The following is a 26,515-nucleotide window of genomic DNA, read 5'->3' as shown; positions in this document are numbered from 1 at the left end:
CAGCGGAGTACAAAGGAACGATTTCTCCGTTGCTTTCTAATCTAGGTACATTCAAGCTGCCACCTCTCCGAAGGACGTAGTTATTTTAGTTGACGTCAGTGGAAGCATGAAAGGTCTTCGCTTGACAATTGCAAAGCAAACTGTGTCTTCTATTTTGGACACCCTCGGAGATGATGACTTCTTCAACATAATCGCTGTAAGTGGCCTGTGCTCCTTGACTTTATTCTTTGCTTTTGTAACCTTCTAACTAGGCGTGTTCTTGCTCCCCGAGAATGCCAGTTCATTTGTACTTTCCATTGATTTTAATTTAAGGGATGTGTTGACCTCCTGTAGACCCTTTTTTTATGACCAGCTGATAAAAACACAAATAGAACAACTGAGCTAGCAACATGCTGAGCTATTTTCAGCCAGATCTCCCCCCCCCCCCCCACCCCACCCAATTTTGGATGCATTTTGACATTTAAAAGGAAAATAAACAAGTTGCTGGTTACTGGGAGTTTTAGCAGCCTACTGTATGTCTATGGCATTCTCTTTTACAGAATTTTTAAAGAGATACTGCCATCATTTATATTACACTGTTACACAGCAAATAATTCCCTCTGCCATTTAACCTTTTATTCTTGTACCAACAAATGTATTTGTAGCTGTAATATTGGTGTGTAGGCGCCATCTCAGTGCCTTGTGCCTGAGTCTGAGCTTTCAGCCAGCGCTACACATTAGAACTGCTTTCAGCTAACCTATTGTTTCTCCTACTCCCATGTAACTGGAGGAGTCCCAAGCTGGACTTGGATTTCTTACTATTGAGTGCTATTCTGATACCTACTGGGAGCTGCTATCTTGCTCCCTTCCCATTGTTCTGCTGATTGGCTGCTGGGGGGGAGGGGGGGGGATATCACTCCAACTTGCAGCGCAGCAGTAAAGTGTGCCTGAGTCTGAGCTTTCAGCCAGCGCTACACATTAGAACTGCTTTCAGCTAACCTATTGTTTCTCCTACTCCCATGTAACTGGAGGAGTCCCAAGCCGGACTTGGATTTCTTACTATTGAGTGCTATTCTGATACCTACTGGGAGCTGCTATCTTGCTCCCTTCCCATTGTTCTGCTGATCGGCTGCTGGGGGGGAGGGGGGGGTATCACTCCAACTTGCAGCGCAGCAGTAAAGTGTGCCTGAGTCTGAGCTTTCAGCCAGCGCTACACATTAGAACTGCTTTCAGCTAACCTATTGTTTCTCCTACTCCCATGTAACTGGAGGAGTCCCAAGCCGGACTTGGATTTCTTACTATTGAGTGCTATTCTGATACCTACTGGGAGCTGCTATCTTGCTCCCTTCCCATTGTTCTGCTGATCGGCTGCTGGGGGTGAGGGGGGGGGGATATCACTCCAACTTGCAGCGCAGCAGTAAAGTGTGAGTGAAGTTTATCAGAGCACAGGTCACATGGCTGTGGCACCCTGGGAAATGAAGAATATGGCTAGCCCCATGGGAAAAACAGATTACAATGCAGGATTCTGCTGGAGAAGCTCTATTAACTGATGGGTTTAAAAAAAAAAAAAAAAACATTTGGCCAGGGAAATCACCAACTGACACCTAACAATTCTCACCTGGTAAAACCAATTGGTCCTGTTATCAGACTGAAGCTCCCAGAACGTGTGACTTGTTTTCACAATGAGAAACACCGTTGGATGAGTACGCCCATGAATAATGTATGAAACATCCAAAACACTAGGAAAATAAAAAAAAATAAATTACAAATTATCTTTTTTAATTTATTGAATTTTACACTTCAGTTTGGAGCAATTTCTTTTTAAAATGACTTTATAGCTATTGTTGCATATATAATGATGACTGAATGCAAGATACACGGTTTAGTAAGAAAAGAATGGTGCCGAAACATTGATTTGCCTTCCTTTTTAAAACATATTATTGCCACTTTTCTGCTTGATTATTTCCTGCTGCATAGAAACCTGTCTGCTTGCTTTTAGTCATGTGATTCCAGCGGTTTTACACACCTTCAGCCTAATGAGTCGTTTGCACCAAAAAATTGAAAATTATAAGAAAATAAATAACAGCTTGGGACTATTTTTCTATAGTTTCATTCTACCCATATCTGTTCCCATCTCCCCAGGCGTTAAAAGAATAATTAGTTATTTAGATAATGGATTGTGCCTAATTACCATGCAAATAGCTAGAACCCGATAAGAAGGTAGAATGAAATATATTCTCTTTTTAAAGGAGAAGGAAAGGCATTTTGGCATTTTATTGCTAATTGATTAGCCACAATAGTTTAAGATAGCAGCCGCCATTTTGGCTTGGTCTGAGTAGCTTCCGTGCTGCAGCTCTGGCTGCTGGTAGCTCAGATTACACAGCAGTTGGGAGGGGGACAGAGATGAGATGGAAGGGGGAGGAGAAAGGAGGGGGAGAGAAGAGAGATGGGAGGGGGAGAGAGAAGAGATGGAAGGGGGAGGAGAAGGGAGGGGGAGAGAGAAGAGATGGAAGGGGGAGGAGAAGGGAGGGGGAGAGAGAAGAGAAGGGAGGGGGAGAGAGATGAGATGGAAGGGGGAGGAGAAGGGAGGGGAGAGAGGAGAGATGGGAGGTGGAGAGATGAAAGGGGGAGGAGAAGGGAGGGGGAGATAGGAGAGATGGGAGGGGGAGAGAGATGAGATGGAAGGGGGAGGAGAAGGGAGGGGGAGAGTGGAGAGAAGGGAGGGGGAGAGAGATGAGATGGAAGGGGAAGGAGAGGGGAGGGGAGAGAGGAGAGATGGGAGGTGGAGAGATGGAAGGGGGAGGAGAAGGGAGGGGAGAGAGGAGAGATGGGAGGGGGGTGGAAGGAGAGATGGGAAGGGGAGAGAGATGAGATGGGAGGGGGAGTGAGGAGCAAACTGAGCTGACTCGTGCCGTGCCCTGAAGGAGAGCAGCAAGTCTGACACAGAAGAACATATATATACAAAAGAAAAAAAATCCTTTGTTTCTATTGATAGAGGATTCTGTGAGTGCTTATATGGCTGTATATACATAGACCCTTCTGATAAAGTCTACTGAGTTTTTACCTTCTCCTTTAAGTGAATATATATATTTTTTATAAATATACATGTTTTATTGGTTCCCTCCGAATCCATTTCTGGAATGATTGAAAGGACTGAACTTGGTGGACTTACTTCCAACGATGTTACTATATAACGTGCTTTATCTTTACGCCGTGATGGTTAAACAATGAAAGTATTCTGACTACGTAAATGGAATTTCTAAATACAAATCATCAACTCGGAGATATGGAAAATGCCTACTTGGGGAAAAAAAATATATCTCCCTTATTAATCTTTAATTACTTTGTGAATAATTATTGGAAGGGTTATGATGAAGAGACATAATTACAATGAGGATTTGTCATGCCATGTTTTATTACTCTTCCGCAACAAAGCTGCTCTTCTAAAATTTCATGATTAGTAAAATCTGGATAATTAGGGCCTTTAAACACACATATAACAACGAGGCACGGGGGTTGGGAAGCAGAGAGGCCCATACTGCTACTTTTTTAATGGTTAATTAATTGGCACATGTATTATTATTTCCCTGATTTACAGACTTTTTTGCTTCAATCTCCATGTTAAGATGGAACATTTATCCAGGGCCCTTTGTTTATACAAGATTACAGAGATAGCAAGGTATTGCTGTATACAGGGTTGGACTGGGCGGCCCAGACCCGACCCTTGCCGACGCTCCATGCACACACAGGGGAGGACGTCTGGGGAGGCCCCACACCCCCCAAGGTGCTTCCACTGGCTGCGTTCCCCGCAGGGGCCCTGGCTGCGCAACCCTAAACCCTCGCAGGGGCCCATGCCTGACGTCCTCCCCTGAACACGGGCGACCTGGGGAAGCGGCAATAGGATCGGGACTGGGAAAATACCGGGTGGACCCATCCCTGGTGGGCCCCAGCGGCCCAGTCCAACTCTGGTTAGGGATGCTCAGCGGGGGCCCCTGCAGGGCGTTAGGGGGTGCAGCGGGGGGGTGTTGGGGACATGGCCGGCAGGGGCACCCTGCACCCACTAGTCCGACCCTAGCTGTCATTCTAAGACTTTCTAGTGCACTACCAAATAAGTGTTTCCCCCAAATCTCATTCTAAAGGTGGCCATACACGGTAAAACCTCACCAAGCGAGCAGATCTTCTCCCGATATCCCCACCTACAGGTGTGCGATATTGGGCTAATTTGGTTGTTTGGCCTTTAGGGTTAAATGACCGAATTAAAACAGCGGGTATAGGCGCCCGTCAGTTCGGGGACCACATCAATGAGCCGACGCGATCCCTGATCCGACGAAAAATCAAACCTTCCCCTCAAGATCTGCCCGATTTCAGGCCCGTCGTTAGTGCCCATACATGGGCGATAAGCTGCCGAATCTGTCTAAGGGACTGATATCGGCAGCTAGAATCGGCCCGTGTATGGGCACCCTTACCAGGGGCGGGCCAAGCCTACTGGGCGCCCTAGGCAACCCGGTCGGCCAACTCCGCCCACCTCCCGCCCCCCGAACGCCGCATGCGCGGCAAAGCACAGGAGGAGGTGCAGGGGGGGCAATGCGATTAGATCGGTCATTGCCTCCACCGCTAATGACAAGTGGCGGAAGCAGTGACAAAGTAGCACTAGGGGTAGGCAGGAGAGCCCCCCAATCGTTGCGCCCTAGGCAGCTGCCTCTTCTGCCTACCCCTAGTTCCGGCCCTGACCTTTACTGGCCTTCAAGCTTAGCTTCCAAGAAAGGGAGCAAATAGTCATTCATTCCAAATAATCTTTTCCAAGTGGCCTTTAGTCGGCCCACCCCCAAACCAAGACTGCAAGCCCATCCGGGGTTCCAGCCCCACAGTTTGGTAACCACTGCCCTATTGCTTTGTTCCCCTATAGAAGTGTTAGAGTCTGTTGGGTTTAGTGGAGCCTTCGCTTATACAACCTATAACCAAAATAATGGACATTTTTCTATAAATGATACGTGAACATTGTAGATAAAGACATTTAAAAAAGTAAACAACTATTGTTATTGGATTATGGGGATTGTACTTTAATCTTCGGGGGTATTTCAGGGTTCAGTAGATATTACTGTATTTAATAGCTTTTTCATTAAGAATTTTAATTACATTCTCACTTGGGTAGAGAAGGGAAACTTGTACATTTGAGAGATGATACAAAGACATGTTAGTTGTGTTCCTTATTCAGGCTGGAACATTACAGTAACTGATAAATAACATTTCCCTTTCCCTGTTTCAGTACAACGAGGAAATCCAGTATGTGGAGCCGTGTTTGAACGGAACCCTAGTGCAGGCCGACAGGAACAACAAGGAGGTAAGAGATCAAATTAAAGATAACTTTATGGCGTATCTCTAAATATATAGCAGCTCGGTGTATGTATGTATGTATGTATGTATGTATATATTTATTTATAAAGTGCTACTTATGTACCCAGCGCTGTACAGTAGAATACATTAATACAAACAGGGGGTTATTAAGATAATAATAGATAAATACACAGTATAACAATAAATACAAATAAATACAAGATACAGTTGCAATACGTTAAGAGTCAAAGGCACAAGAGGAAGGAGGTCCCTGCCCCGTAGAGCTTACACTCTAGGAACAGTGATAGCCGCAGGTATATGGCCACTGGGTTGTGGATTGTTTGGCCTGTTAATAGTATAATATAAAGTAAAATATTTTATGATCTGAAGGGATCTAAGGAACCTAATGTAACCCAGGTTCTGCCATAATGGCAGCATAATTGCACATTAAAGGGGTTATGTAATAAATGGCACTAAGTTTGCCCAGGAGCAGTAACCCTTAGCAACCAATCAACAGAAAGCATTTACCGTGTAAGAGGGTAAAGGGGGGGGGGGGAAATATTTATGTTGCTGCTGAAAAGTGGATGTTTAATAAAACAGAGTTCTTGCATTCAACCCTGTAACAAAGATGAGGGTAGTTCACCTTTAGATTTCATTTTTAATGTAATGCAGGCAGTGATACTTTGAGATAATTTGCGATTGGTCTTCAATTTTTATTTTTTGTGTTTTTTTTTCAGTTGTTTAGCTTTTTGTTCTGCCACTCTTCAGTTTGGAATTCAGCAACTATTTGGTTGCTAGGGTCTCTGTTTACCCTAGCAAGCAGGCAGTGGTTTTAATGAGAGACTGGAATATGAATAGGAGAGGGACTGCATAGAAAGATAAGCAGGGTCGGACTGGGGGCTGCCGCTGAGCCTCCCTTACCCACCGCAGGGACCCCCACTGAGCCTCCCTTACCCCCCCACAGGGGGCCCTGCTGAGCCTCCCTTACCCACCGCAGGGACCCCCACTGAGCCTCCCTTACCCCCCCACAGGGGGCCCTGCTGAGCCTCCCTTACCCACCGCAGGGACCCCCACTGAGCCTCCCTTACCCCCCCACAGGGGGCCCTGCTGAGCCTCCCTTACCCACCACAGGGACCCCCACTGAGCCTCCCTTACCCCCCCACAGGGGGCCCTGCTGAGCCTCCCTTACCCACCGCAGGGACCCCCACTGAGCCTCCCTTACCCCCCATAGGGGTCCCCCACCCGACGTCCACCCCTGAACACGCATAAGTTTAATGCTTCGGGGAGGAATGGTCGGCCGGGGTAGTGCCGGCATGGGTCGGGTCTGGGCCGCCAGGGCTCACCGGGGTTTTTCCCAGTGGTCCAGTCTGACCCTGAAGATAAGGAATGAGAATAAAATTGTACGCTCGCAAAGTAATTTTGGCTTCCGGGGTCAGTGAGCCCCGTTTGAAACTGGAAACATGTAGGATTGGAAGGCAAATAATTTGCAAACTATAAAAAAAATAAATAATGAAGACCAACTGCAACTCGTCTGCACCCCTGACAATAATAGATACAAATAAATACAAAGTACAGTTGCACTGAAGATTCCCCAGAGCTAAATGTGAAAGAGACAAGAGGACAGAGGTCCCTGCCCCGTAGAGCTTACAGTCTAAACTGTCACCTCACTATGAAAATGTTTCCACTTCTGTGTTTATTTGACAAAAAGTCACATGATTTTTAGGCCAGGGGTATGGATTCGGCCGAATCTGAATCCTACTGTAAACGGCCGAATCCCAAAGCCAATCCTGGATTCGGTGCATCTCTAATTAATTAGGGAGATGGGTTTCTTTTCAGAAAGGGTTTGCAGGGTTTGAACATTCTCCTCATCGTAATAGTGTGTCAGCTGGTGAAAATAGCTCTATTTGTTGCAGCAAGAGCTCCCCCTACTGGACAAAGAAGCAAAGTACAACTTCAGAGAAAGCACAGAACATGGCAGCTCCACCGTTTGCGGAGTATTGTAGGAATGGAAGGGCCGGGCTGCGTTAGGAAGGGATACTGTAGGGTGAAATGAATAGATACAGTATCACTGAAGATACAGGTTACAATTAAACAAGTGCAGGGGCAGCTGACTGTTTTAACAGGTATATAAATCACTGCTGTAACGACTCTCTTATGTTAATATAAGTTATGGTTTCATAATATTCCATAGATAAAACAGAGAAGGTTCCGTGTTGTAGAGCAGTTTCCATATCGTTATGATGACAAAGCCGCTTTCCCTTTGCTGCTATTACCGCCGGTACCTGCCATAGAAATGCTATTAAATCCACCATTTATTTTTTCCTTATCTTAAATGACTTGACCTGACACTGAGACTGAACAACACCGACAGAATAACCCGCAATTGTGAGGCAATCTGCCTGTCTCCCTGTGCCGGATGAACTTTATTTCATGTCAGGATGATGGTTTTTGATAAGAAATAACGTGTCTCTGCCCCCGAGCTCCCATTATCTGCCTCTCACTCTTTATTCCTGCTTTGATAGACAAAGCTGCGAGTCTAAAGAAAGGACAGAAAAGCAGCTTTTACAGCACTAGTCTGCCCGCTAATTTAACTCTTTCACTGCCAAATAGAACTGAACCTGCATGCTGACTGAGTAAAGGCTATATATATATTCATTGTATATTATATAATATTTAAGGGCTTGCCCATAGCCTGTACAGAGAGATACCATAAAACTATGGCACATAGGGATTCCCCTGTACTAAGCACAATTCAGCAGGAACAGCCCCCTAAGTTTGCCCATAGCCTGTACAGAGAGATACCATAAAACTATGGCACATAGGGATTCCCCTGTACTAAGCACAATTCAGCAGGAACAGCCCCCTAAGTTTGCCCATAGCCTGTACAGAGAGATCCCATAAAACTATGGCACATAGGGATTCCCCTGTACTAAGCACAATTCAGCAGGAACAGCCCCCTAAGTTTGCCCATAGCCTGTACAGAGAGATCCCATAAAACTATGGCACATAGGGATTCCCCTGTACTAAGCACAATTCAGCAGGAACAGCCCCCTAAGTTTGCTCATAGCCTGTACAGAGAGATACCATAAAACTATGGCACATAGGGATTCCCCTGTACTAAGCACAATTCAGCAGGAACAGCCCCCTAAGTTTGCCCATAGCCTGTACAGAGAGATACCATAAAACTATGGCACATAGGGATTCCCCTGTACTAAGCACAATTCAGCAGGAACAGCCCCCTAAGTTTGCCCATAGCCTGTACAGAGAGATCCCATAAAACTATGGCACATAGGGATTCCCCTGTACTAAGCACAATTCAGCAGGAACAGCCCCCTAAGTTTGCTCATAGCCTGTACAGAGAGATACCATAAAACTATGGCACATAGGGATTCCCCTGTACTAAGCACAATTCAGCAGGAACAGCCCCCTAAGTTTGCCCATAGCCTGTACAGAGAGATACCATAAAACTATGGCACATAGGGATTCCCCTGTACTAAGCACAATTCAGCAGGAACAGCCCCCTAAGTTTGCCCATAGCCTGTACAGAGAGATACCATAAAACTGTGGCACATAGGGATTCCCCTGTACTAAGCACAATTCAGCAGGAACAGCCCCATAAGTTTGCTCATAGCCTGTACAGAGAGATACCATAAAACTGTGACACATAGGGATTCCCCTGTACTAAGCACAATTCAGCAGGAACAGCCCCCTAAGTTTGCTCATAGCGTGTACAGAGAGATACCATAAAACTATGGCACATAGGGATTCCCCTGTACTAAGCACAATTCAGCAGGAACAGCCCCCTAAGTTTGCTCATAGCCTGTACAGAGAGATACCATAAAACTATGGCACATAGGGATTCCCCTGTACCAAGCACAATTCAGCAGGAACAGCCCCCTAAGTTTGCTCATAGCGTGTACAGAGAGATACCATAAAACTATGGCACATAGGGATTCCCCTGTACTAAGCACAATTCAGCAGGAACAGCCCCCTAAGTTTGCTCATAGCCTGTACAGAGAGATACCATAAAACTATGGCACATAGGGATTCCCCTGTACTAAGCACAATTCAGCAGGAACAGCCCCCTAAGTTTGCTCATAGCCTGTACAGAGAGATACCATAAAACTATGGCACATAGGGATTCCCCTGTACTAAGCAATATGTATGTATATAGTGCCAGCAAGTTACGCAGCTCTTTAGATTAATTTTTAACAAATTTACAATAATTGAACAAACAAAGGTTACAGAATAAAAATGGGGACAGAGGGCCCTGTTCGCAAGAGCTTACAGTCTAGTTGTAAAAGGTTACTGTGAGTGCTACGCCGCAGTGAATAAACGTTACAGGGTATAACAGTAAGATGCCTGTACTCCAAGGTGCCGTCCAATCACATTTCCCTTCCCAGATGTTCCTATTGCGGGAGCACATTGCACGGGATGTATTTATTGTGGGTGTTAGTTGCACAGATGGTACCGAGATAAAACACAACATCCCCCATTGCCCACGAGCCCCTTCTGCCTTGTTTAATGCATCTGATCTTTCATTGGGGTGTACCATAGAAAAGAGAACTGAATGCTGGGAGCCAACGTGCTCGTTACCCGCCGAGTTTGACGGATAACGACAATGTTATGAAATCTTGCCGCTCCGGTGGAAAATACCAGAATATCTATTTATTAAAAAAAACCCAGAAAAGACAAGAAAGGCAGAGAAAAAGGCATTTCATGAAGTCGTCCCAGAGCAGCAGCTGCTGATTGTCACGCTGCGAGCGACAAACGCGGATTCATTAAAATTCATAGAGCATTAAATGCATTTTGGATACAGTTTTGCCAACAAATAGAAGCGTTTTGCTTAATGCGTTCCTAGAGCGCCGCGGTGCCCCGCTATTCCGCTGAGATACGGCGAGGCGCTCTATGGCAGGACCTTCCCTTATCGTCTCAAAGGACGATCATTTTCTCTGGTTTTCCAGCAGAATTTCCTGCACCTTTGTCCACGTTTGGACCCAATTCGGTGTGAATAGAATTATTTCAGAAATATCAGCCCAAAAATGGCTTGAAAAATCATTTACAAAGGCTTCCTTTAGACATAGCAGTGGTGTAAAGCGCATATAACGAGCTTCCCAGGCTCCATTTTGGGCAGTATGGGACATCATTGGGGTGCACACTGACATCTGTACCCCCGCCCGATGTCCACAGTCCTATAACAGTGGACAGGGTGGAACTGGGGGGGTGCAGGGCCCACAAGGGCTCCCATCCCAGGGCCCCCCCAAAGGTGTTTGTTTGGCAAGGTCGCCAAATGGGTGGATCTTTCCTGATATCCCTGCCTAAGTTGGGCAATATTGGATTACAACAACTGTATATGGGACCGGAGCAAGGATTGCATCAATGAGCCCATTTGGTCCCTGATCTGGTGGGAAATTCGGACCTGCCGGATCGATGCCTGGCCAATTTTTCCAGATATTGGTTGAATGTAGGCCTGTTGGGGTTCCCCATATCCCATACTTGAGCTGTGAATCGGTCGGAAGTACTTGAATCAGCTTAAATCTGCCCGCGTAAGGCCGCCCTAAGCCCTCGCGTTAGAACTTTTGGGTTTCAACTAGGGATGCACTGAATCCCGGATTCGGTTTGGGATTTGGGCCGAATCCAGGCTTTTTTGGAAGGATTCGGTTTCGGACAAACAGAATCCAAATCCTAATTAGCATACATTAGCATATGCTAATTAGCATTCGGAAAGGGTTAAAGGAACAGTAACACCAAAAAATGAAAGTGTATAAAAGTAACTAAAATATAATGTGCTGCTGCCCTGCACTGGTACAAGTTGTGTGTTTACTTCAGAAAGTCTACTATCATTTATATAAATAAGCTGCTGTGTAGCCATGGGGGCAGCCATTCAAAGGAGAAAAGGCACAGGCACATAGCAGATACCAGATAAAACACCATTGTATTCTACAGAGCTTATCTGTTATCTGCTATGTAACCTGTGCCTTTTCTCCTTTTTTCCAGCTTGAATGGCTGCCCCCGGGGCTACACAGCGGGTATTTATATAAACTATAGTAGGGTTTCTGTAGCAAACACCCCAGCTGTACCAGTGCAGGAATGGCTGCCCCTGGGGCTACACAGCGGGGTATTTATATAAACTATAGTAGGGTTTCTGTAGCAAACACCCCAGCTGTACCGGTGCAGGAATGGCTGCCCCCGGGGCTACACAGCGGGGTATTTATATAAACTATAGTAGGGTTTCTGTAGCAAACACCCCAGCTGTACCGGTGCAGGAATGGCTGCCCCCGGGGCTACACAGCGGGGTATTTATATAAACTATAGTAGGGTTTCTGTAGCAAACACCCCAGCTGTACCAGTGCAGGAACGGCTGCCCCCGGGGCTACACAGCGGGGTATTTATATAAACTATAGTAGGGTTTCTGTAGCAAACACCCCAGCTGTACCGGTGCAGGAATGGCTGCCCCCGGGGCTACACAGCGGGGTATTTATATAAACTATAGTAGGGTTTCTGTAGCAAACACCCCAGCTGTACCGGTGCAGGAATGGCTGCCCCCGGGGCTACACAGCGGGGTATTTATATAAACTATAGTAGGGTTTCTGTAGCAAACACCCCAGCTGTACCAGTGCAGGAATGGCTGCCCCCGGGGCTACACAGCGGGGTATTTATATAAACTATAGTAGGGTTTCTGTAGCAAACACCCCAGCTGTACCAGTGCAGGAATGGCTGCCCCCGGGGCTACACAGCGGGGTATTTATATAAACTATAGTAGGGTTTCTGTAGCAAACACCCCAGCTGTACCAGTGCAGGAATGGCTGCCCCCGGGGCTACACAGCGGGGTATTTATATAAACTATAGTAGGGTTTCTGTAGCAAACACCCCAGCTGTACCAGTGCAGGAATGGCTGCCCCCGGGGCTACACAGCGGGGTATTTATATAAACTATAGTAGGGTTTCTGTAGCAAACACCCCAGCTGTACCGGTGCAGGAATGGCTGCCCCTGGGGCTACACAGCGGGGTATTTATATAAACTATAGTAGGGTTTCTATAGCAAACACACCAGCTGTACCAGTGCAGGAATTGCTGCCCCCGGGGCTACACAGCGGGGTATTTATATATACTATAGTAGGGTTTCTGTAGCAAACACCCCAGCTGTACCAGTGCAGGAATGGCTGCCCCCGGGGCTACACAGCGGGGTATTTATATAAACTATAGTAGGGTTTCTGTAGCAAACACCCCAGCTGTACCAGTGCAGGAATGGCTGCCCCCGGGGCTACACAGCGGGGTATTTATATAAACTATAGTAGGGTTTCTGTAGCAAACACCCCAGCTGTACCGGTGCAGGAATGGCTGCCCCCGGGGCTACACAGCGGGGTATTTATATAAACTATAGTAGGGTTTCTGTAGCAAACACCCCAGCTGTACCAGTGCAGGAACGGCTGCCCCCGGGGCTACACAGCGGGGTATTTATATAAACTATAGTAGGGTTTCTGTAGCAAACACCCCAGCTGTACCGGTGCAGGAATGGCTGCCCCCGGGGCTACACAGCGGGGTATTTATATAAACTATAGTAGGGTTTCTGTAGCAAACACCCCAGCTGTACCAGTGCAGGAATGGCTGCCCCCGGGGCTACACAGCGGGGTATTTATATAAACTATAGTAGGGTTTCTGTAGCAAACACCCCAGCTGTACCGGTGCAGGAATGGCTGCCCCCGGGGCTACACAGCGGGGTATTTATATAAACTATAGTAGGGTTTCTGTAGCAAACACCCCAGCTGTACCAGTGCAGGAATGGCTGCCCCCGGGGCTACACAGCGGGGTATTTATATAAACTATAGTAGGGTTTCTGTAGCAAACACCCCAGCTGTACCAGTGCAGGAATGGCTGCCCCCGGGGCTACACAGCGGGGTATTTATATAAACTATAGTAGGGTTTCTGTAGCAAACACCCCAGCTGTACCAGTGCAGGAATGGCTGCCCCCGGGGCTACACAGCGGGGTATTTATATAAACTATAGTAGGGTTTCTGTAGCAAACACCCCAGCTGTACCAGTGCAGGAATGGCTGCCCCCGGGGCTACACAGCGGGGTATTTATATAAACTATAGTAGGGTTTCTGTAGCAAACACCCCAGCTGTACCAGTGCAGGAATGGCTGCCCCCGGGGCTACACAGCGGGGTATTTATATAAACTATAGTAGGGTTTCTGTAGCAAACACCCCAGCTGTACCAGTGCAGGAATGGCTGCCCCCGGGGCTACACAGCGGGGTATTTATATAAACTATAGTAGGGTTTCTGTAGCAAACACCCCAGCTGTACCGGTGCAGGAATGGCTGCCCCCGGGGCTACACAGCGGGGTATTTATATAAACCAGCGTTTTTCAACCACTGTTCCGCGGCACACTAGTGTGCCGCGAGATGTTGCCTGGTGTGCCGTAGGCAGGGCACCAATGTACTAGGGGGGCACTGCTGCTGGGCACCAATGTACTAGGGGGGCACTGCTGCTGGGCACCAGTGTACTAGGGGGGCACTGCTCTTGGCACCAATGTACTAGGGGGGCACTGCTGCTGGGCACAGAGTTAAATTTTTTAACATTTTCTAATGGTGGTGTGCCTCGTGATTTTTTTCATGAAACAAGTGTGCCTTTGCCCAAAAAAGGTTGAAAAACACTGATATAAACTATAGTAGGGTTTCTGTAGCAAACACACCAGCTGTACCAGTGCAGGAATGGCTGCCCCCGGGGCTACACAGCGGGGTATTTATATAAACTATAGTAGGGTTTCTGTAGCAAACACCCCAGCTGTACCGGTGCAGGAATGGCTGCCCCCGGGGCTACACAGTGGGGTATTTATATAAACTATAGTAGGGTTTCTGTAGCAAACACCCCAGCTGTACCGGTGCAGGAATGGCTGCCCCCGGGGCTACACAGCGGGGTATTTATATAAACTATAGTAGGGTTTCTGTAGCAAACACCCCAGCTGTACCGGTGCAGGAATGGCTGCCCCCGGGGCTACACAGCGGGGTATTTATATAAACTATAGTAGGGTTTCTGTAGCAAACACCCCAGCTGTACCGGTGCAGGAACGGCTGCCCCGGGGGTACACAGCGGGGTATTTATATAAACTATAGTAGGGTTTCTGTAGCAAACACCCCAGTTGTACCGGTGCAGGAACGGCTGCCCCCGGGGGTACACAGCGGGGTATTTATATAAACTATAGTAGGGTTTCTGTAGCAAACACCCCAGCTGTACCAGTGCAGGAATGGCTGCCCCCGGGGCTACATAGCGGGGTATTTATATAAACTATAGTAGGGTTTCTGTAGCAAACACCCCAGCTGTACCGGTGCAGGAACGGCTGCCCCGGGGGTACACAGCGGGGTATTTAATATAAACTATAGTAGGGTTTCTGTAGCAAACACCCCAGCTGTACCAGTGCAGGAATGGCTGCCCCCGGGGCTACATAGCGGGGTATTTATATAAACTATAGTAGGGTTTCTGTAGCAAACACCCCAGCTGTACCAGTGCAGGAATGGCTGCCCCCGGGGCTACATAGCGGGGTATTTATATAAACTATAGTAGGGTTTCTGTAGCAAACACCCCAGCTGTACCGGTGCAGGAATGGCTGCCCCCGGGGCTACACAGCGGGGTATTTATATAAACTATAGTAGGGTTTCTGTAGCAAACACCCCAGCTGTACCGGTGCAGGAATGGCTGCCCCCGGAGCTACACAGCGGGGTATTTATATAAACTATAGTAGTGTTACTGTAGCAAACACCCCAGCTGTACCAGTGCAGGGCAACAGTGCATTATATATTTATTACTTTAAAGCTCTTTCATTTTTTGGTGTTACTGTTCCTTTAAATGGTCAAGACAAAAAAATTTTGCCGCGCGCTGCTAATTAGGATTTGGATTGGGTTCGGGATTCGGCAGGGTGGGTTTGGCATCCCTAGTTTCAACCCCTGCTTTGTGGTGCATAATATCATTACCTCGTTTAAAGGTTTACTTTTCCTTTTTTGGACCCTAGGGGGGGGCTCAGAGTTTCTACTTTTTCGCATTTGGCTCATTTGATACATTATAACGATCCATTGTACATAATGACTTTTTCTCTGGCGTTCCTGCTCTCCGGCACTGTAACGGCGCACACACGCGTCCCCGCCGCCATGGCTGTAACAGCTCATTACACAGGCCATTTTGTATCGCTCTGAGCAGCCCCATCAAAGTCTCGCGGAGCAGAAGTCGTTTGTTCAGTGAATCAAATATGCCTTAGTGTCCTGTGCAACAAACAACTGCACCCCCCGGATCCTCGCTGGTGATTAATGGAAGCAATTAAGGTTGTGACTAGTAAATAAATCAAAGTTTGGCGAATAAACTGCTGTTAACATTGCCCAGCTAGCAAAGTCATTCCTGTTAGCAGTACCAGAAACCCATCTTCCCCGGACCTGCAGTTCCACACAAGCGCCACTACTGGCCTATCAGCTTCTTCCTCTGGGAACCTGGGGTAGGGATAGGCTGAATCTCTACAGCCAACTCTTGGGTCCCATGTTGTGCTTGTGGAGAAGGAATGTTCTGGGCACACAATAAGCTGTACCCCCATACTGTACTGTCTAAGGGAAACACTATGGCACCCCCTACCCATATGTATAAATACAAATATACAGAGAAGGAATGTTCTGGGCACACAATAAGCTGTACCCCCATACTGTACTGTCTAAGGGAAACACTATGGCACCTCCTACCCATATGTATAAATACAAATATACAGAGAAGGAATGTTCTGGGCACACAATAAGCTGTACCCCCATACTGTACTGTCTAAGGGAAACACTATGGCACCCCCTACCCATATGTATAAATACAAATATACAGAGAGGGAATGTTCTGGGCACACAATAAGCTGTACCCCCATACTGTACTGTCTAAGGGAAACACTATGGCACCCCCTACCCATATGTATAAATACAAACATACAGAGAAGGAATGTTCTGGGCACACAATAAGCTGTACCCCCATACTGTACTGTCTAAGGGAAACACTATGGCACCCCCTACCCATATGTATAAATACAAATATACAGAGAGGGAATGTTCTGGGCACACAATAAGCTGTACCCCCATACTGTACTGTCTAAGGGAAACACTATGGCACCCCCTACCCATATGTATAAATACAAATATACAGAGAAGGAATGTTCTGGGCACACAATAAGCTGTACCCCCATACTGTACTGTCTAAGGGAAACACTATGGCACCCCCTACCCATATGTATAAATACAAATATACAGAGAGGGAATGTTCTGGGCACACAATAAGCTGTACCCCCATACTGTACTGTCTAAGGGAAACACTATGGCACCCCCTACCCATATGTATAAATAAAAATATACAGAGAAGGAATGTTCTGGGCACACAATAAGCTGTACCCCCATACTGTACTGACTAAGGGAAACACTATGGCACCCCCTACCCATATGTATAAATACAAATATACAGAGAAGGAATGTTCTGGGCACACAATAAGCTGTACCCCCATACTGTACTGTCTAAGGGAAACACTATGGCACCCCCTACCCATATGTATAAATACAAATATACAGAGAAGGAATGCTCTGGGCACACAATAAGCTGTACCCTCATACTGTACGGTCTAAAGGGAAACAATATGGTAGTTACCACAACTATGTATCAATATAAATACAGAGGAAGAATTTTCAATCATCTATAAACTTATTATACTGACAATTTTTGGGTGGCCATGTCACATTAAAGTTATGACCCTCCCCTAGATCCCTCTATAACTGCTGATATAACTGCCCCTTGCTGGGCTGGGTTACCTACATGTACAGCTGAATCCAGTGCAGGTATAAGCGTCCAGGCAAGCAGTAAGGCCAGCTATACGTTCATGATTTCATGTACTTTGTATTTATTAATGAACTGACCCCTGTTTGGTTTGTAAGTAAGCAGCGCTAAATAAATAAAAATATACATATATACATACATACATGTAATAGACGTGTTGTACCATGACCATGTGACTAGGATGTAACATGAGAAAACATGGAGTTCCCTACCTTTCTGATGTCCATTGCTTTAACCATTAGTAGAAGATTGCTCAGGATTCTTATGTATTTTATGTGCATGTGTTTCAGCACTTCAGGGAACACTTGGACAAACTGTACGCTAAAGGGATCGGAATGCTGGATATTGCCCTAAATGAGGCCTTTGATTTGCTAAGTGAGGTAGGTACCAACGTGTAGTTTCCATTCACACTGCCACATTTACAGATTGCTTAAATGATATAAATCTTGTTTTCCTCGGCCTTGCACAGTCACAGCCACAGCCAGCAGGCAGCTGCCATTTTGTAAACACCCCAGAATGGATACATAACCAAGTGGCCTATTAAAGAATCTCCCCAAACTGGAATATATATATCAGTAAATATTGCCCTTTTACATCCTTTCCCTTGAGCCGCCATTTAGTGATGGGCTGGGTGCCCCCTCAGAGATCAGCTGACAGGAAGTGATGCAGCTCTAACTGTAACAGGAAGTAGTGTGGGAGCAAAATGCAGAACTCTGCCCATTCATTGGCTGATGGGGCCTAGCATGTATGTGTGCCTTGGCTTGTTTGTGTGCACTGTGACTCCTATGATCCCAGGGGGCGGGGCTTAGTACATAAAATGGCAGTTTCCTATTTAGGATTACCCAATGGCACATACTGCTAAACAAGTATATTTATATGAAAATGGTTTATTTATATGAAGCAGGGTTTTACATATGAGCTGTTTATACAATATAGTTTTATAGAGACCTACATTGTTTGGGGGTATAGTTTTTATTTAAGACAAGCTTTGTATTATCCCAATCTGGCACCTGATGGGCACATCCATGTACAGGAAATATAAATGCAATGACATCTAGGAAGTGCTGAATGCCAAGTGAAAGTCCCTAAGGATTTGGGCGAATCCAAAATAGTGGATTTGGTGAAAACTGGACTGTCCGGGTCAAAACTGGACAGTTGGCAACCCTAGCTGTCAGCCAGAGACTAAATAATACAAAACGTAAACCTACTGAATGTCACATGGAACCCACAGTTGGGCCAAATATGTTCTGGCAGCAGCCAACAATTTATTGTTTTAGTATTATTTAGAGAGGGTTGTTCCAAGACAGTTTGCAATTGGTCTTCATTTGTTATTATTTGTGGTTTTTGAAATATTTAGTTTTTAATTCAGCTCTCCAGTTTAGAATTTTCACAGCTCTCTGGTTGCTATGGTCTTATTTACCCTGGCAACTAGGCAGTGCTTTGACAGAGAGACAGGAATATGAATAGAGGAGGGGCTAAATAGAAAGATATACAGTAACACGTAACAATAACAATAAAACTGGAGCCTCACAGAGCAATAGGGTTTGGCTGCCGGGGTCAGTGACCCCCATTTGAAAGCTGCAAAGAGTCAGATAAGGAAAAACTTAAAAAAAAATTAGGGATGCACCGAATCCACTTTTTTGGATTTGCCCGAACCCCCAAACCCTTCGTAAAGGATTCGGCCGAATACGGAATCAAATCCAAATTCTAATTAGCATATGCTGATTAGGTTTTGGAAGGGTTAAATCTGGGAAAAAGTCATGTGATTTTTAGGATTCGGATTCGGTTTGGCCAGAGGAATGGATTCGGGCGAATCCGGATCCAGCCGAAAAAGACCAAATCCTGAACCTAATCCTGGATTTGCTGCATCCCTGTAAAAAATACGACCATTTGAAAAGTTGCTACGAATAGAACATTCTAAAACATACTGAAACCCAGGGTCGGACTGGGCTGACCCAATACCCGCAGGGCACTCCCCCAAGCCGCCGGTCTCCCTCCCCCGACACGCTGAAGATAGGTTTAAGTGCTCGGGGTAGTGGGGGCCCCTGCAGGGGTGTGAAGTCCGCGGTGGGGCCCACTGAGTTAGTAGTATCTCACTACTTGGGGGAACATTTATCAAAGTACGACAAGTCCGAATACGAAAAATTTGTATTTTTTCTAAAGTTTACAACTTTTGCATATTTTCTGGGATATTTTCGTACATTTGTGCAACTTTTTCGTACTTTGTGACAAAATCGTATTTGTTGCGCCGAGTAAGAAAGTTTTGGATTCATTCAAGCTTCGGTATGGAGACTTTCCTTGGGCCAGGTTGGAGCTGCAGAGTGCCATTGAGCCCTATGGGAGACTTTCCTTGGGCCGGGTTGGAGCTGCAGAGTGCCATTGAGCCCTATGGGAGACTTTCCTTGGGCCGGGTTGGAGCTGCAGAGTGCCACTGAGCCCTATGGGAGACTTTCCTTGGGCCGGGTTGGAGCTGCAGAGTGCCATTGAGCCCTATGGGAGACTTTCCTTGGGCCGGGTTGGAGCTGCAGAGTGCCATTGAGCCCTATGGGAGACTTTCCTTGGGCCGGGTTGGAGCTGCAGAGTGCCATTGAGCCCTATGGGAGACTTTCCTTGGGCCGGGTTGGAGCTGCAGAGTGCCATTGAGCCCTATGGGAGACTTTCCTTGGGCCAGGTTGGAGCTGCAGAGTGCCACTGAGCCCTATGGGAGACTTTCCTTGGGCCGGGTTGGAGCTGCAGAGTGCCACTGAGCCCTATGGGAGACTTTCCTTGGGCCGGGTTGGAGCTGCAGAGTGCCATTGAGCCCTATGGGAGACTTTCCTTGGGCCGGGTTGGAGCTGCAGAGTGCCATTGAGCCCTATGGGAGACTTTCCTTGGGCCGGGTTGAAGCTGCAGAGTGCCATTGAGCCCTATGGGAGACTTTCCTTGGGCCGGGTTGGAGCTGCAGAGTGCCATTGAGCCCTATGGGAGACTTTCCTTGGGCCAGGTTGGAGCTGCAGAGTGCCATTGAGCCCTATGGGAGGCTTCCCTTGGGCCGGGTTGGAGCTGCAGAGTGCCATTGAGCCCTATGGGAGACTTTCCTTGGGCCGGGTTGGAGCTGCAGAGTGCCATTGAGCCCTATGGGAGGCTTCCCTTGGGCCAGGTTGGAGCTGCAGAGTGCCACTGAGCCCTATGGGAGACTTTCCTTGGGCCGGGTTGGAGCTGCAGAGTGCCATTGAGCCCTATGGGAGGCTTTCCTTGGGCTGGGTTGGAGCTGCAGAGTGCCATTGAGCCCTATGGGAGGCTTTCCTTGGGCCGGGTTGGAGCTGCAGAGTGCCATTGAGCCCTATGGGAGACTTTCCTTGGGCCGGGTTGGAGCTGCAGAGTGCCATTGAGCCCTATGGGAGACTTTCCTTGGGCCGGGTTGGAGCTGCAGAGTGCCATTGAGCCCTATGGGAGGCTTTCCTTGGGCCGGGTTGGAGCTGCAGAGTGCCATTGAGCCCTATGGGAGACTTTCCTTGGGCCGGGTTGGAGCTGCAGAGTGCCAATGAGCCCTATGGGAGACTTTCCTTGGGCCGGGTTGGAGCTGCAGAGTGCCATTGAGCCCTATGGGAGACTTTCCTTGGGCCGGGTTGGAGCTGCAGAGTGCCATTGAGCCCTATGGGAGACTTTCCTTGGGCCGGGTTGGAGCTGCAGAGTGCCATTGAGCCCTATGGGAGACTTTCCTTGGGCCGGGTTGGAGCTGCAGAGTGCCATTGAGCCCTATGGGAGACTTTCCTTGGGCCGGGTTGGAGCTGCAGAGTGCCATTGAGCCCTATGGGAGACTTTCCTTGGGCCAGGTTGGAGCTGCAGAGTGCCATTGAGCCCTATGGGAGACTTCCTTGGGCCGGGTTGGAGCTGCAGAGTGCCATTGAGCCCTATGGGAGACTTTCCTTGGGCCGGGTTGGAGCTGCAGAGTGCCATTGAGCCCTATGGGAGACTTTCCTTGGGCCAGGTTGGAGCTGCAGAGTGCCATTGAGCCCTATGGGAGACTTTCCTTGGGCCAGGTTGGAGCTGCAGAGTGCCATTGAGCCCTATGGGAGACTTTCCTTGGGCCGGGTTGGAGCTGCAGAGTGCCATTGAGCCCTATGGGAGACTTTCCTTGGGCCGGGTTGGAGCTGCAGAGTGCCATTGAGCCCTATGGGAGACTTTCCTTGGGCCAGGTTGGAGCTGCAGAGTGCCATTGAGCCCTATGGGAGACTTTCCTTGGGCCGGGTTGGAGCTGCAGAGTGCCATTGAGCCCTATGGGAGACTTTCCTTGGGCCGGGTTGGAGCTGCAGAGTGCCATTGAGCCCTATGGGAGACTTTCCTTGGGCCGGGTTGGAGCTGCAGAGTGCCATTGAGCCCTATGGGAGACTTTCCTTGGGCCGGGTTGGAGCTGCAGGGTGCCATTGAGCCCTATGGGAGACTTTCCTTGGGCCGGGTTGGAGCTGCAGAGTGCCATTGAGCCCTATGGGAGGCTTCCAAAATCATACACCGAAGGATCAAAGTCAGAAAGGTTCATAAAAAAAATTCATACTTTTTGGACATTATACGATATTATACGATATTTTCGTACTTCCAGATACGATTTTTTTGTTCTTCAAAAAGCACGATACAAAAAAGTCATATTTAATACGATTTTATTGTATTGGGCTTTGATAAATGTGCCCCTTGATGTTGGATTTTGGCACAACTGTATCATGGGAAGCGGCTCCCTCAGTCTGTTGGATAATCAGTAAGAATGTTATTTGAATGGAATATCTTTCTGCAATAGATGTCAAAATACCGCCGGCCCTTCCTAGGGGGTGTAGCGTGCGCGTTCTGTTGGAAATGGGCAAAGCGCCCAATCAGCGGTGGGGGTTGGCTGGATGCCACCTTGCTACTAATCCGCAATTGCAACGTTTCAGCTTTCATCTGTTGACATTAATATATTCAATATCTAAAAATAATGAGTCTTTTCAAGCAGGAACGTATTCAGTATTAGTAAGAGCCGGAACAATACAGACCGGTTGGGGCAATTTCTTTTTTATATCTCGTGGATCATGTGGCAACTGCAATTATGGTGTTTCGGTGAGGAGCGGAATCTTTGCGGTGATTGCATTTTTTTTTTTTCTTAGACAATTAAATGGAATTCTGTGACATTTCAAAGCCGGCTAATCGCGCCCAAATGCTATAAATGTCAGGAAGCATTGAGTCTGGCTCCGATGAATCACTTTCAGTCTAATTGTAGTTCATCATACGACATTTGTCATTGTGTTATTATTATGGGAACCCCCCCACGCTCGCTCGCTAGGGAAACATGTCGAAGATTCATTTTTACAACTTTTTTCAAACAAACTTTTTGTGTTTTGGATTAAATTGCCTTAAAAAATGTTATTACAGAATAACAAACTGCTGGGTCAGTCTCCAAACTTATCACCTTTAAGTTAACTTTTAGTATTTTGCACAATGGCCAATTCTAAGCATCTTTTCAGCTGGTCTTCATTATTTATTTTGTATAGTTTTTGAATTATTGGCCTTCTTCCTTAGTGGTACTGTTTTATTATTACAGAGAAAAGGGAATCATTTAACCATGAAATAAACCCAATAGGGCTGTTCTGCCCCAATAAGGGGTAATTATATCTTAGTTGGGATCAAGTACAGGTACTGTTTTATTATTACAGAGAAAAGGGAATCATTTAACCATGAAATAAACCAAATAGGGCTGTTCTGCCCCAATAAGGGGTAATTATATCTTAGTTGGGATCAAGTACAGGTACTGTTTTATTATTACAGAGAAAAGGGAAACATTTAACCATGAAATAAACCCAATAGGGCTGTTCTGCCCCCAATAAGGGGTAATTATATCTTAGTTGGGATCAAGTACAGGTACTGTTTTATTATTACAGAGAAAAGGGAATCATTTAACCATTAAATAAACCCAATAGGGCGGTTCTGCCCCAATAAGGGGTAATTATATCTTAGTTGGGATCAAGTACAGGTACTGTTTTATTATTACAGAGAAAAGGGAAACATTTAACCATGAAATAAACCCAATAGGGCTGTTCTGCCCCAATAAGGGGTAATTATATCTTAGTTGGGATCAAGTACAGGTACTGTTTTATTATTACAGAGAAAAGGGAATCATTTAACCATGAAATAAACCCAATAGGGCTGTTCTGCCCCAATAAGGGGTAATTATATCTTAGTTGGGATCAAGTACAGGTACTGTTTTATTATTACAGAGAAAAGGGAATCATTTAACCATTAAATAAACCCAATAGGGCGGTTCTGCCCCAATAAGGGGTAATTATATCTTAGTTGGGATCAAGTACAGGTACTGTTTTATTATTACAGAGAAAAGGGAAACATTTAACCATGAAATAAACCCAATAGGGCTGTTCTGCCCCAATAAGGGGTAATTATATCTTAGTTGGGATCAAGTACAGGTACTGTTTTATTATTACAGAGAAAAGGGAATCATTTAACCATGAAATAAACCCAATAGGGCTGTTCTGCCCCAATAAGGGGTAATTATATCTTAGTTGGGATCAAGTACAGGTACTGTTTTATTATTACAGAGAAAAGGGAATCATTTAACCATGAAATAAACCCAATAGGGCTGTTCTGCCCCAATAAGGGGTAATTATATCTTAGTTGGGATCAAGTACAGGTACTGTTTTATTATTACATCTTGTAGCTTAAACAAATATATTAGAAATGTAGTCACAAAAAGGAATTAATTTCTACATTGTACTGTAATTGCCATTGTGTTCCCCTTATATTTCTGCTTAGTTTAATACATGCATTTTTACAACTGTGAATCCACTTTGTAAGGAACGAGAGGGTCATTTCAGTTTTTATCATTGCAGTTCAACCATTCGGGAGAAGGCAGTGTCTGTAGCCAAGCCATAATGCTCATCGCCGACGGCGCAGTCGACACATACGACAACATATTTGCCAAGTACAACTGGCCGGACAGAAAGGTGAGTAGCCCCGACTGCCAGCCAGAAGCCAAACACAGCCTCTGAGGGCTTTTCTTTCAACATGGCTGAGTGTTTGATGGCCACAAGGTGGAAGCAGGGGATTTGGTTTTTGATTAAAAAGACAATATATGGAAGATAGAGGCATCTGTTGGCAATTAGGGAAGCCCATATGTAATACAGACTTACACAGAAAGAGGAGGTTAACGCTTTCACGTAGCAGAGACTATAAAATACAACAAAATCATTTATTTTTATACACAATTTGGGCTTTTTTTTCACTGTTCCTGTAGATGTCATTGTGCACCTTAAACGCATTATGAGCCCGATGTGCAATTTAACACGGGAACCCAAAGTGCCTTGGAACATGTCACCCCGCACTTGGACTTTAGCAAAGTGCCCCGATGCCGGCAGTTCCCAGAGAACCGTACATGACAGAATGATATCCGAGCTGCTCTAAACCCTAATTATACATTGTTTAAACAACACGCTGACTGATGGCTCGCTGATTGCTCCTCATATAACAATTATAGACTTAAAACAGATTAAACTGCCTCATTCATAACCCACGCAAAATAAACTCAAATTCTTTTTCTACAGATTTTGCCAGTTTTTTGTTAAATTAAACTGCCTGTTTATAAAACATACATACATTTTTCAGGCAGAATCAGTGGCAAGTCGCTTTTTAATATGGGAAAGTGAATTACAAATAGTAAATTACAGTACAATTGAAACTTCTTTGGTCAAAGAAAATTTCAATAATACTTTGACTCATTTCCCCACTACATATCCTTCAGTCTTCCATAGGTAATGATGGGTTTGCCAGGCTGTACAGTTTGATCCTGTACTGAGCTCAAAGGGGTTAATAGAAATTTGATGAATTCACAACAATGTTGGTAAAGAAAATGTTGTAAAAATGTAGTATCAATATGTGGTATTTTTGCCGGACTCATTTACAGACCAATTTGCCGCCATTTTTCCTCCTTTACCGACAGTTTTCAAAAAAAGCGGGTGTGGCTATTTTTGTCATATGTTCATTCTTTTTGTCATAACCATGACATTTTTTATAGACGTTTTTACACCGATACTAGTCATGCTAGTTACCCTGACCTTATGTCTCAGCCCCCCCTTTTAGAATGTAAGCTCTTGCGAGCAGGGCCCTCCCCCTGGTCTCCGATCCTCATCCAATGCAACTGCTAACCATTTTTGTGAATTGTTTATATGTACATGTTAACTGTTTTGTCTTTTGTACCCCTCTATTCTGTAAAGCGCTGCGTAAATTGATGGTGCTATATAATAATAATAATAATAATATTATTAAAAAAACTTTATCATAATGAAAATACCAGGGAAAAAATGTATAGATTTTATAGAGAAAACATATTCACAGCGCAATAATGGTGATTGCTTACTGTGTATTCAACCCTGGGAGGCCCAGTCTTTCTATAGAACAAAAATGTCCCTAAAAATGGAACTGTGATGGTTCATGGAATAAATAAGAAGAATATATTAATGATCAAATATATCACATTAATTACCAAAGCTCAGAAGGAAAGCATTTCTGCCAGTGGGATAAACCCAGGGAACATAATAGTTTGATAATTCGTACAAATATTGTCTATTCCCTCATATCCTAATGTGTTTTTTAATGGGGTTGTTCACCTTTCATGTAGGGAGTGATATTCTGAGACTGTTTGGAAGTGGTCTTCATTTTTTATTATTTATGTTTGTTTAGTTATTTTACTTTTTGTTCAGAAGCTCTCCAGTTGGGGTTTGCAGCAACTATCTGGTTGCTAGGGTCCAAATTACCTTAGCAACCAGGGAGCGGTTTGAATGAGAGATGGGAATATGAATAGGAGAGGGGCTGAATAGAAAGATAAAGAATAAAAAGTAACAATAACAATAAAACTGGAGCCTCACAGAGCAATAGGGTTTGGCTGCCGGGGTCAGTGACCCCCATTTGAAAGCTGCAAAGAGGCAGAAGAAGAAGGGAAATAATTAAAAAACTATCATTAATAAATAATGAAGACCAATTGAAAAGTTAGTCATTCTATAACATACCAAAGTAGACTAGGGAAGATAAAACTTTTATTACGCAAGTTATATTTTCCCTTTAAAGAGAATATGTATTAGTAAGCCATTGACAACGTTTAATTCATCTCACTTCATTCCGGCGGGGATTCTGGGAAGTGTAGTTCAGCAACGGAAGTGGCGCAGATTCCTACTATAGCTCTTTGGCCCTTTCTCTTCTCTGATATTTTTTATTGACCACATTTCCAGAAAAACCATCTCGAATCAGGATGATGTACGGCCGTATCTGGGAGTCATTGCACAAACCCATACAAATTAAATTTCTATCAGCGCAGCGCAATAAATCTCTCCCTAACCGCCCGTATCCCTTTGT

At 45.7% G+C, this 26,515-nt stretch overlaps 1 protein-coding gene and 1 long non-coding RNA gene across 3 annotated transcripts in view; one reads left to right on the top strand and one right to left on the bottom strand.

Annotated features, from left to right (window-relative positions):
• The window catches only part of cacna2d3 (calcium channel, voltage-dependent, alpha 2/delta subunit 3), a 499,906-nt gene that overhangs the window by 208,205 nt on the left and 265,186 nt on the right, over window positions 1-26,515 (top strand). For both annotated transcript variants that reach the window (XM_031901262.1, XM_031901261.1), the window contains exons 9-12: window positions 46-196; window positions 5,246-5,320; window positions 17,443-17,532; window positions 24,001-24,114. In XM_031901262.1, the coding sequence (XP_031757122.1) occupies window positions 46-196; window positions 5,246-5,320; window positions 17,443-17,532; window positions 24,001-24,114 (430 nt within the window). The remainder of the gene's footprint in view (window positions 1-45; window positions 197-5,245; window positions 5,321-17,442; window positions 17,533-24,000; window positions 24,115-26,515) is intronic.
• On the bottom strand, window positions 153-17,447 carry LOC116410480. The gene is made up of 3 exons (XR_004222447.1): window positions 17,365-17,447; window positions 1,598-1,718; window positions 153-352 (listed from the first exon to the last, which is right to left on the bottom strand). It is a non-coding gene; the product is annotated as an uncharacterized LOC116410480 (long non-coding RNA).

Source organism: Xenopus tropicalis, chromosome 4, assembly GCF_000004195.4.
Source record: "Xenopus tropicalis strain Nigerian chromosome 4, UCB_Xtro_10.0, whole genome shotgun sequence".
Lineage (NCBI taxonomy): Eukaryota > Metazoa > Chordata > Amphibia > Anura > Pipidae > Xenopus > Xenopus tropicalis.
Note: the sequence above shows the minus strand (reverse complement) of the source record. Positions and strands in the feature narration are given on the sequence as shown.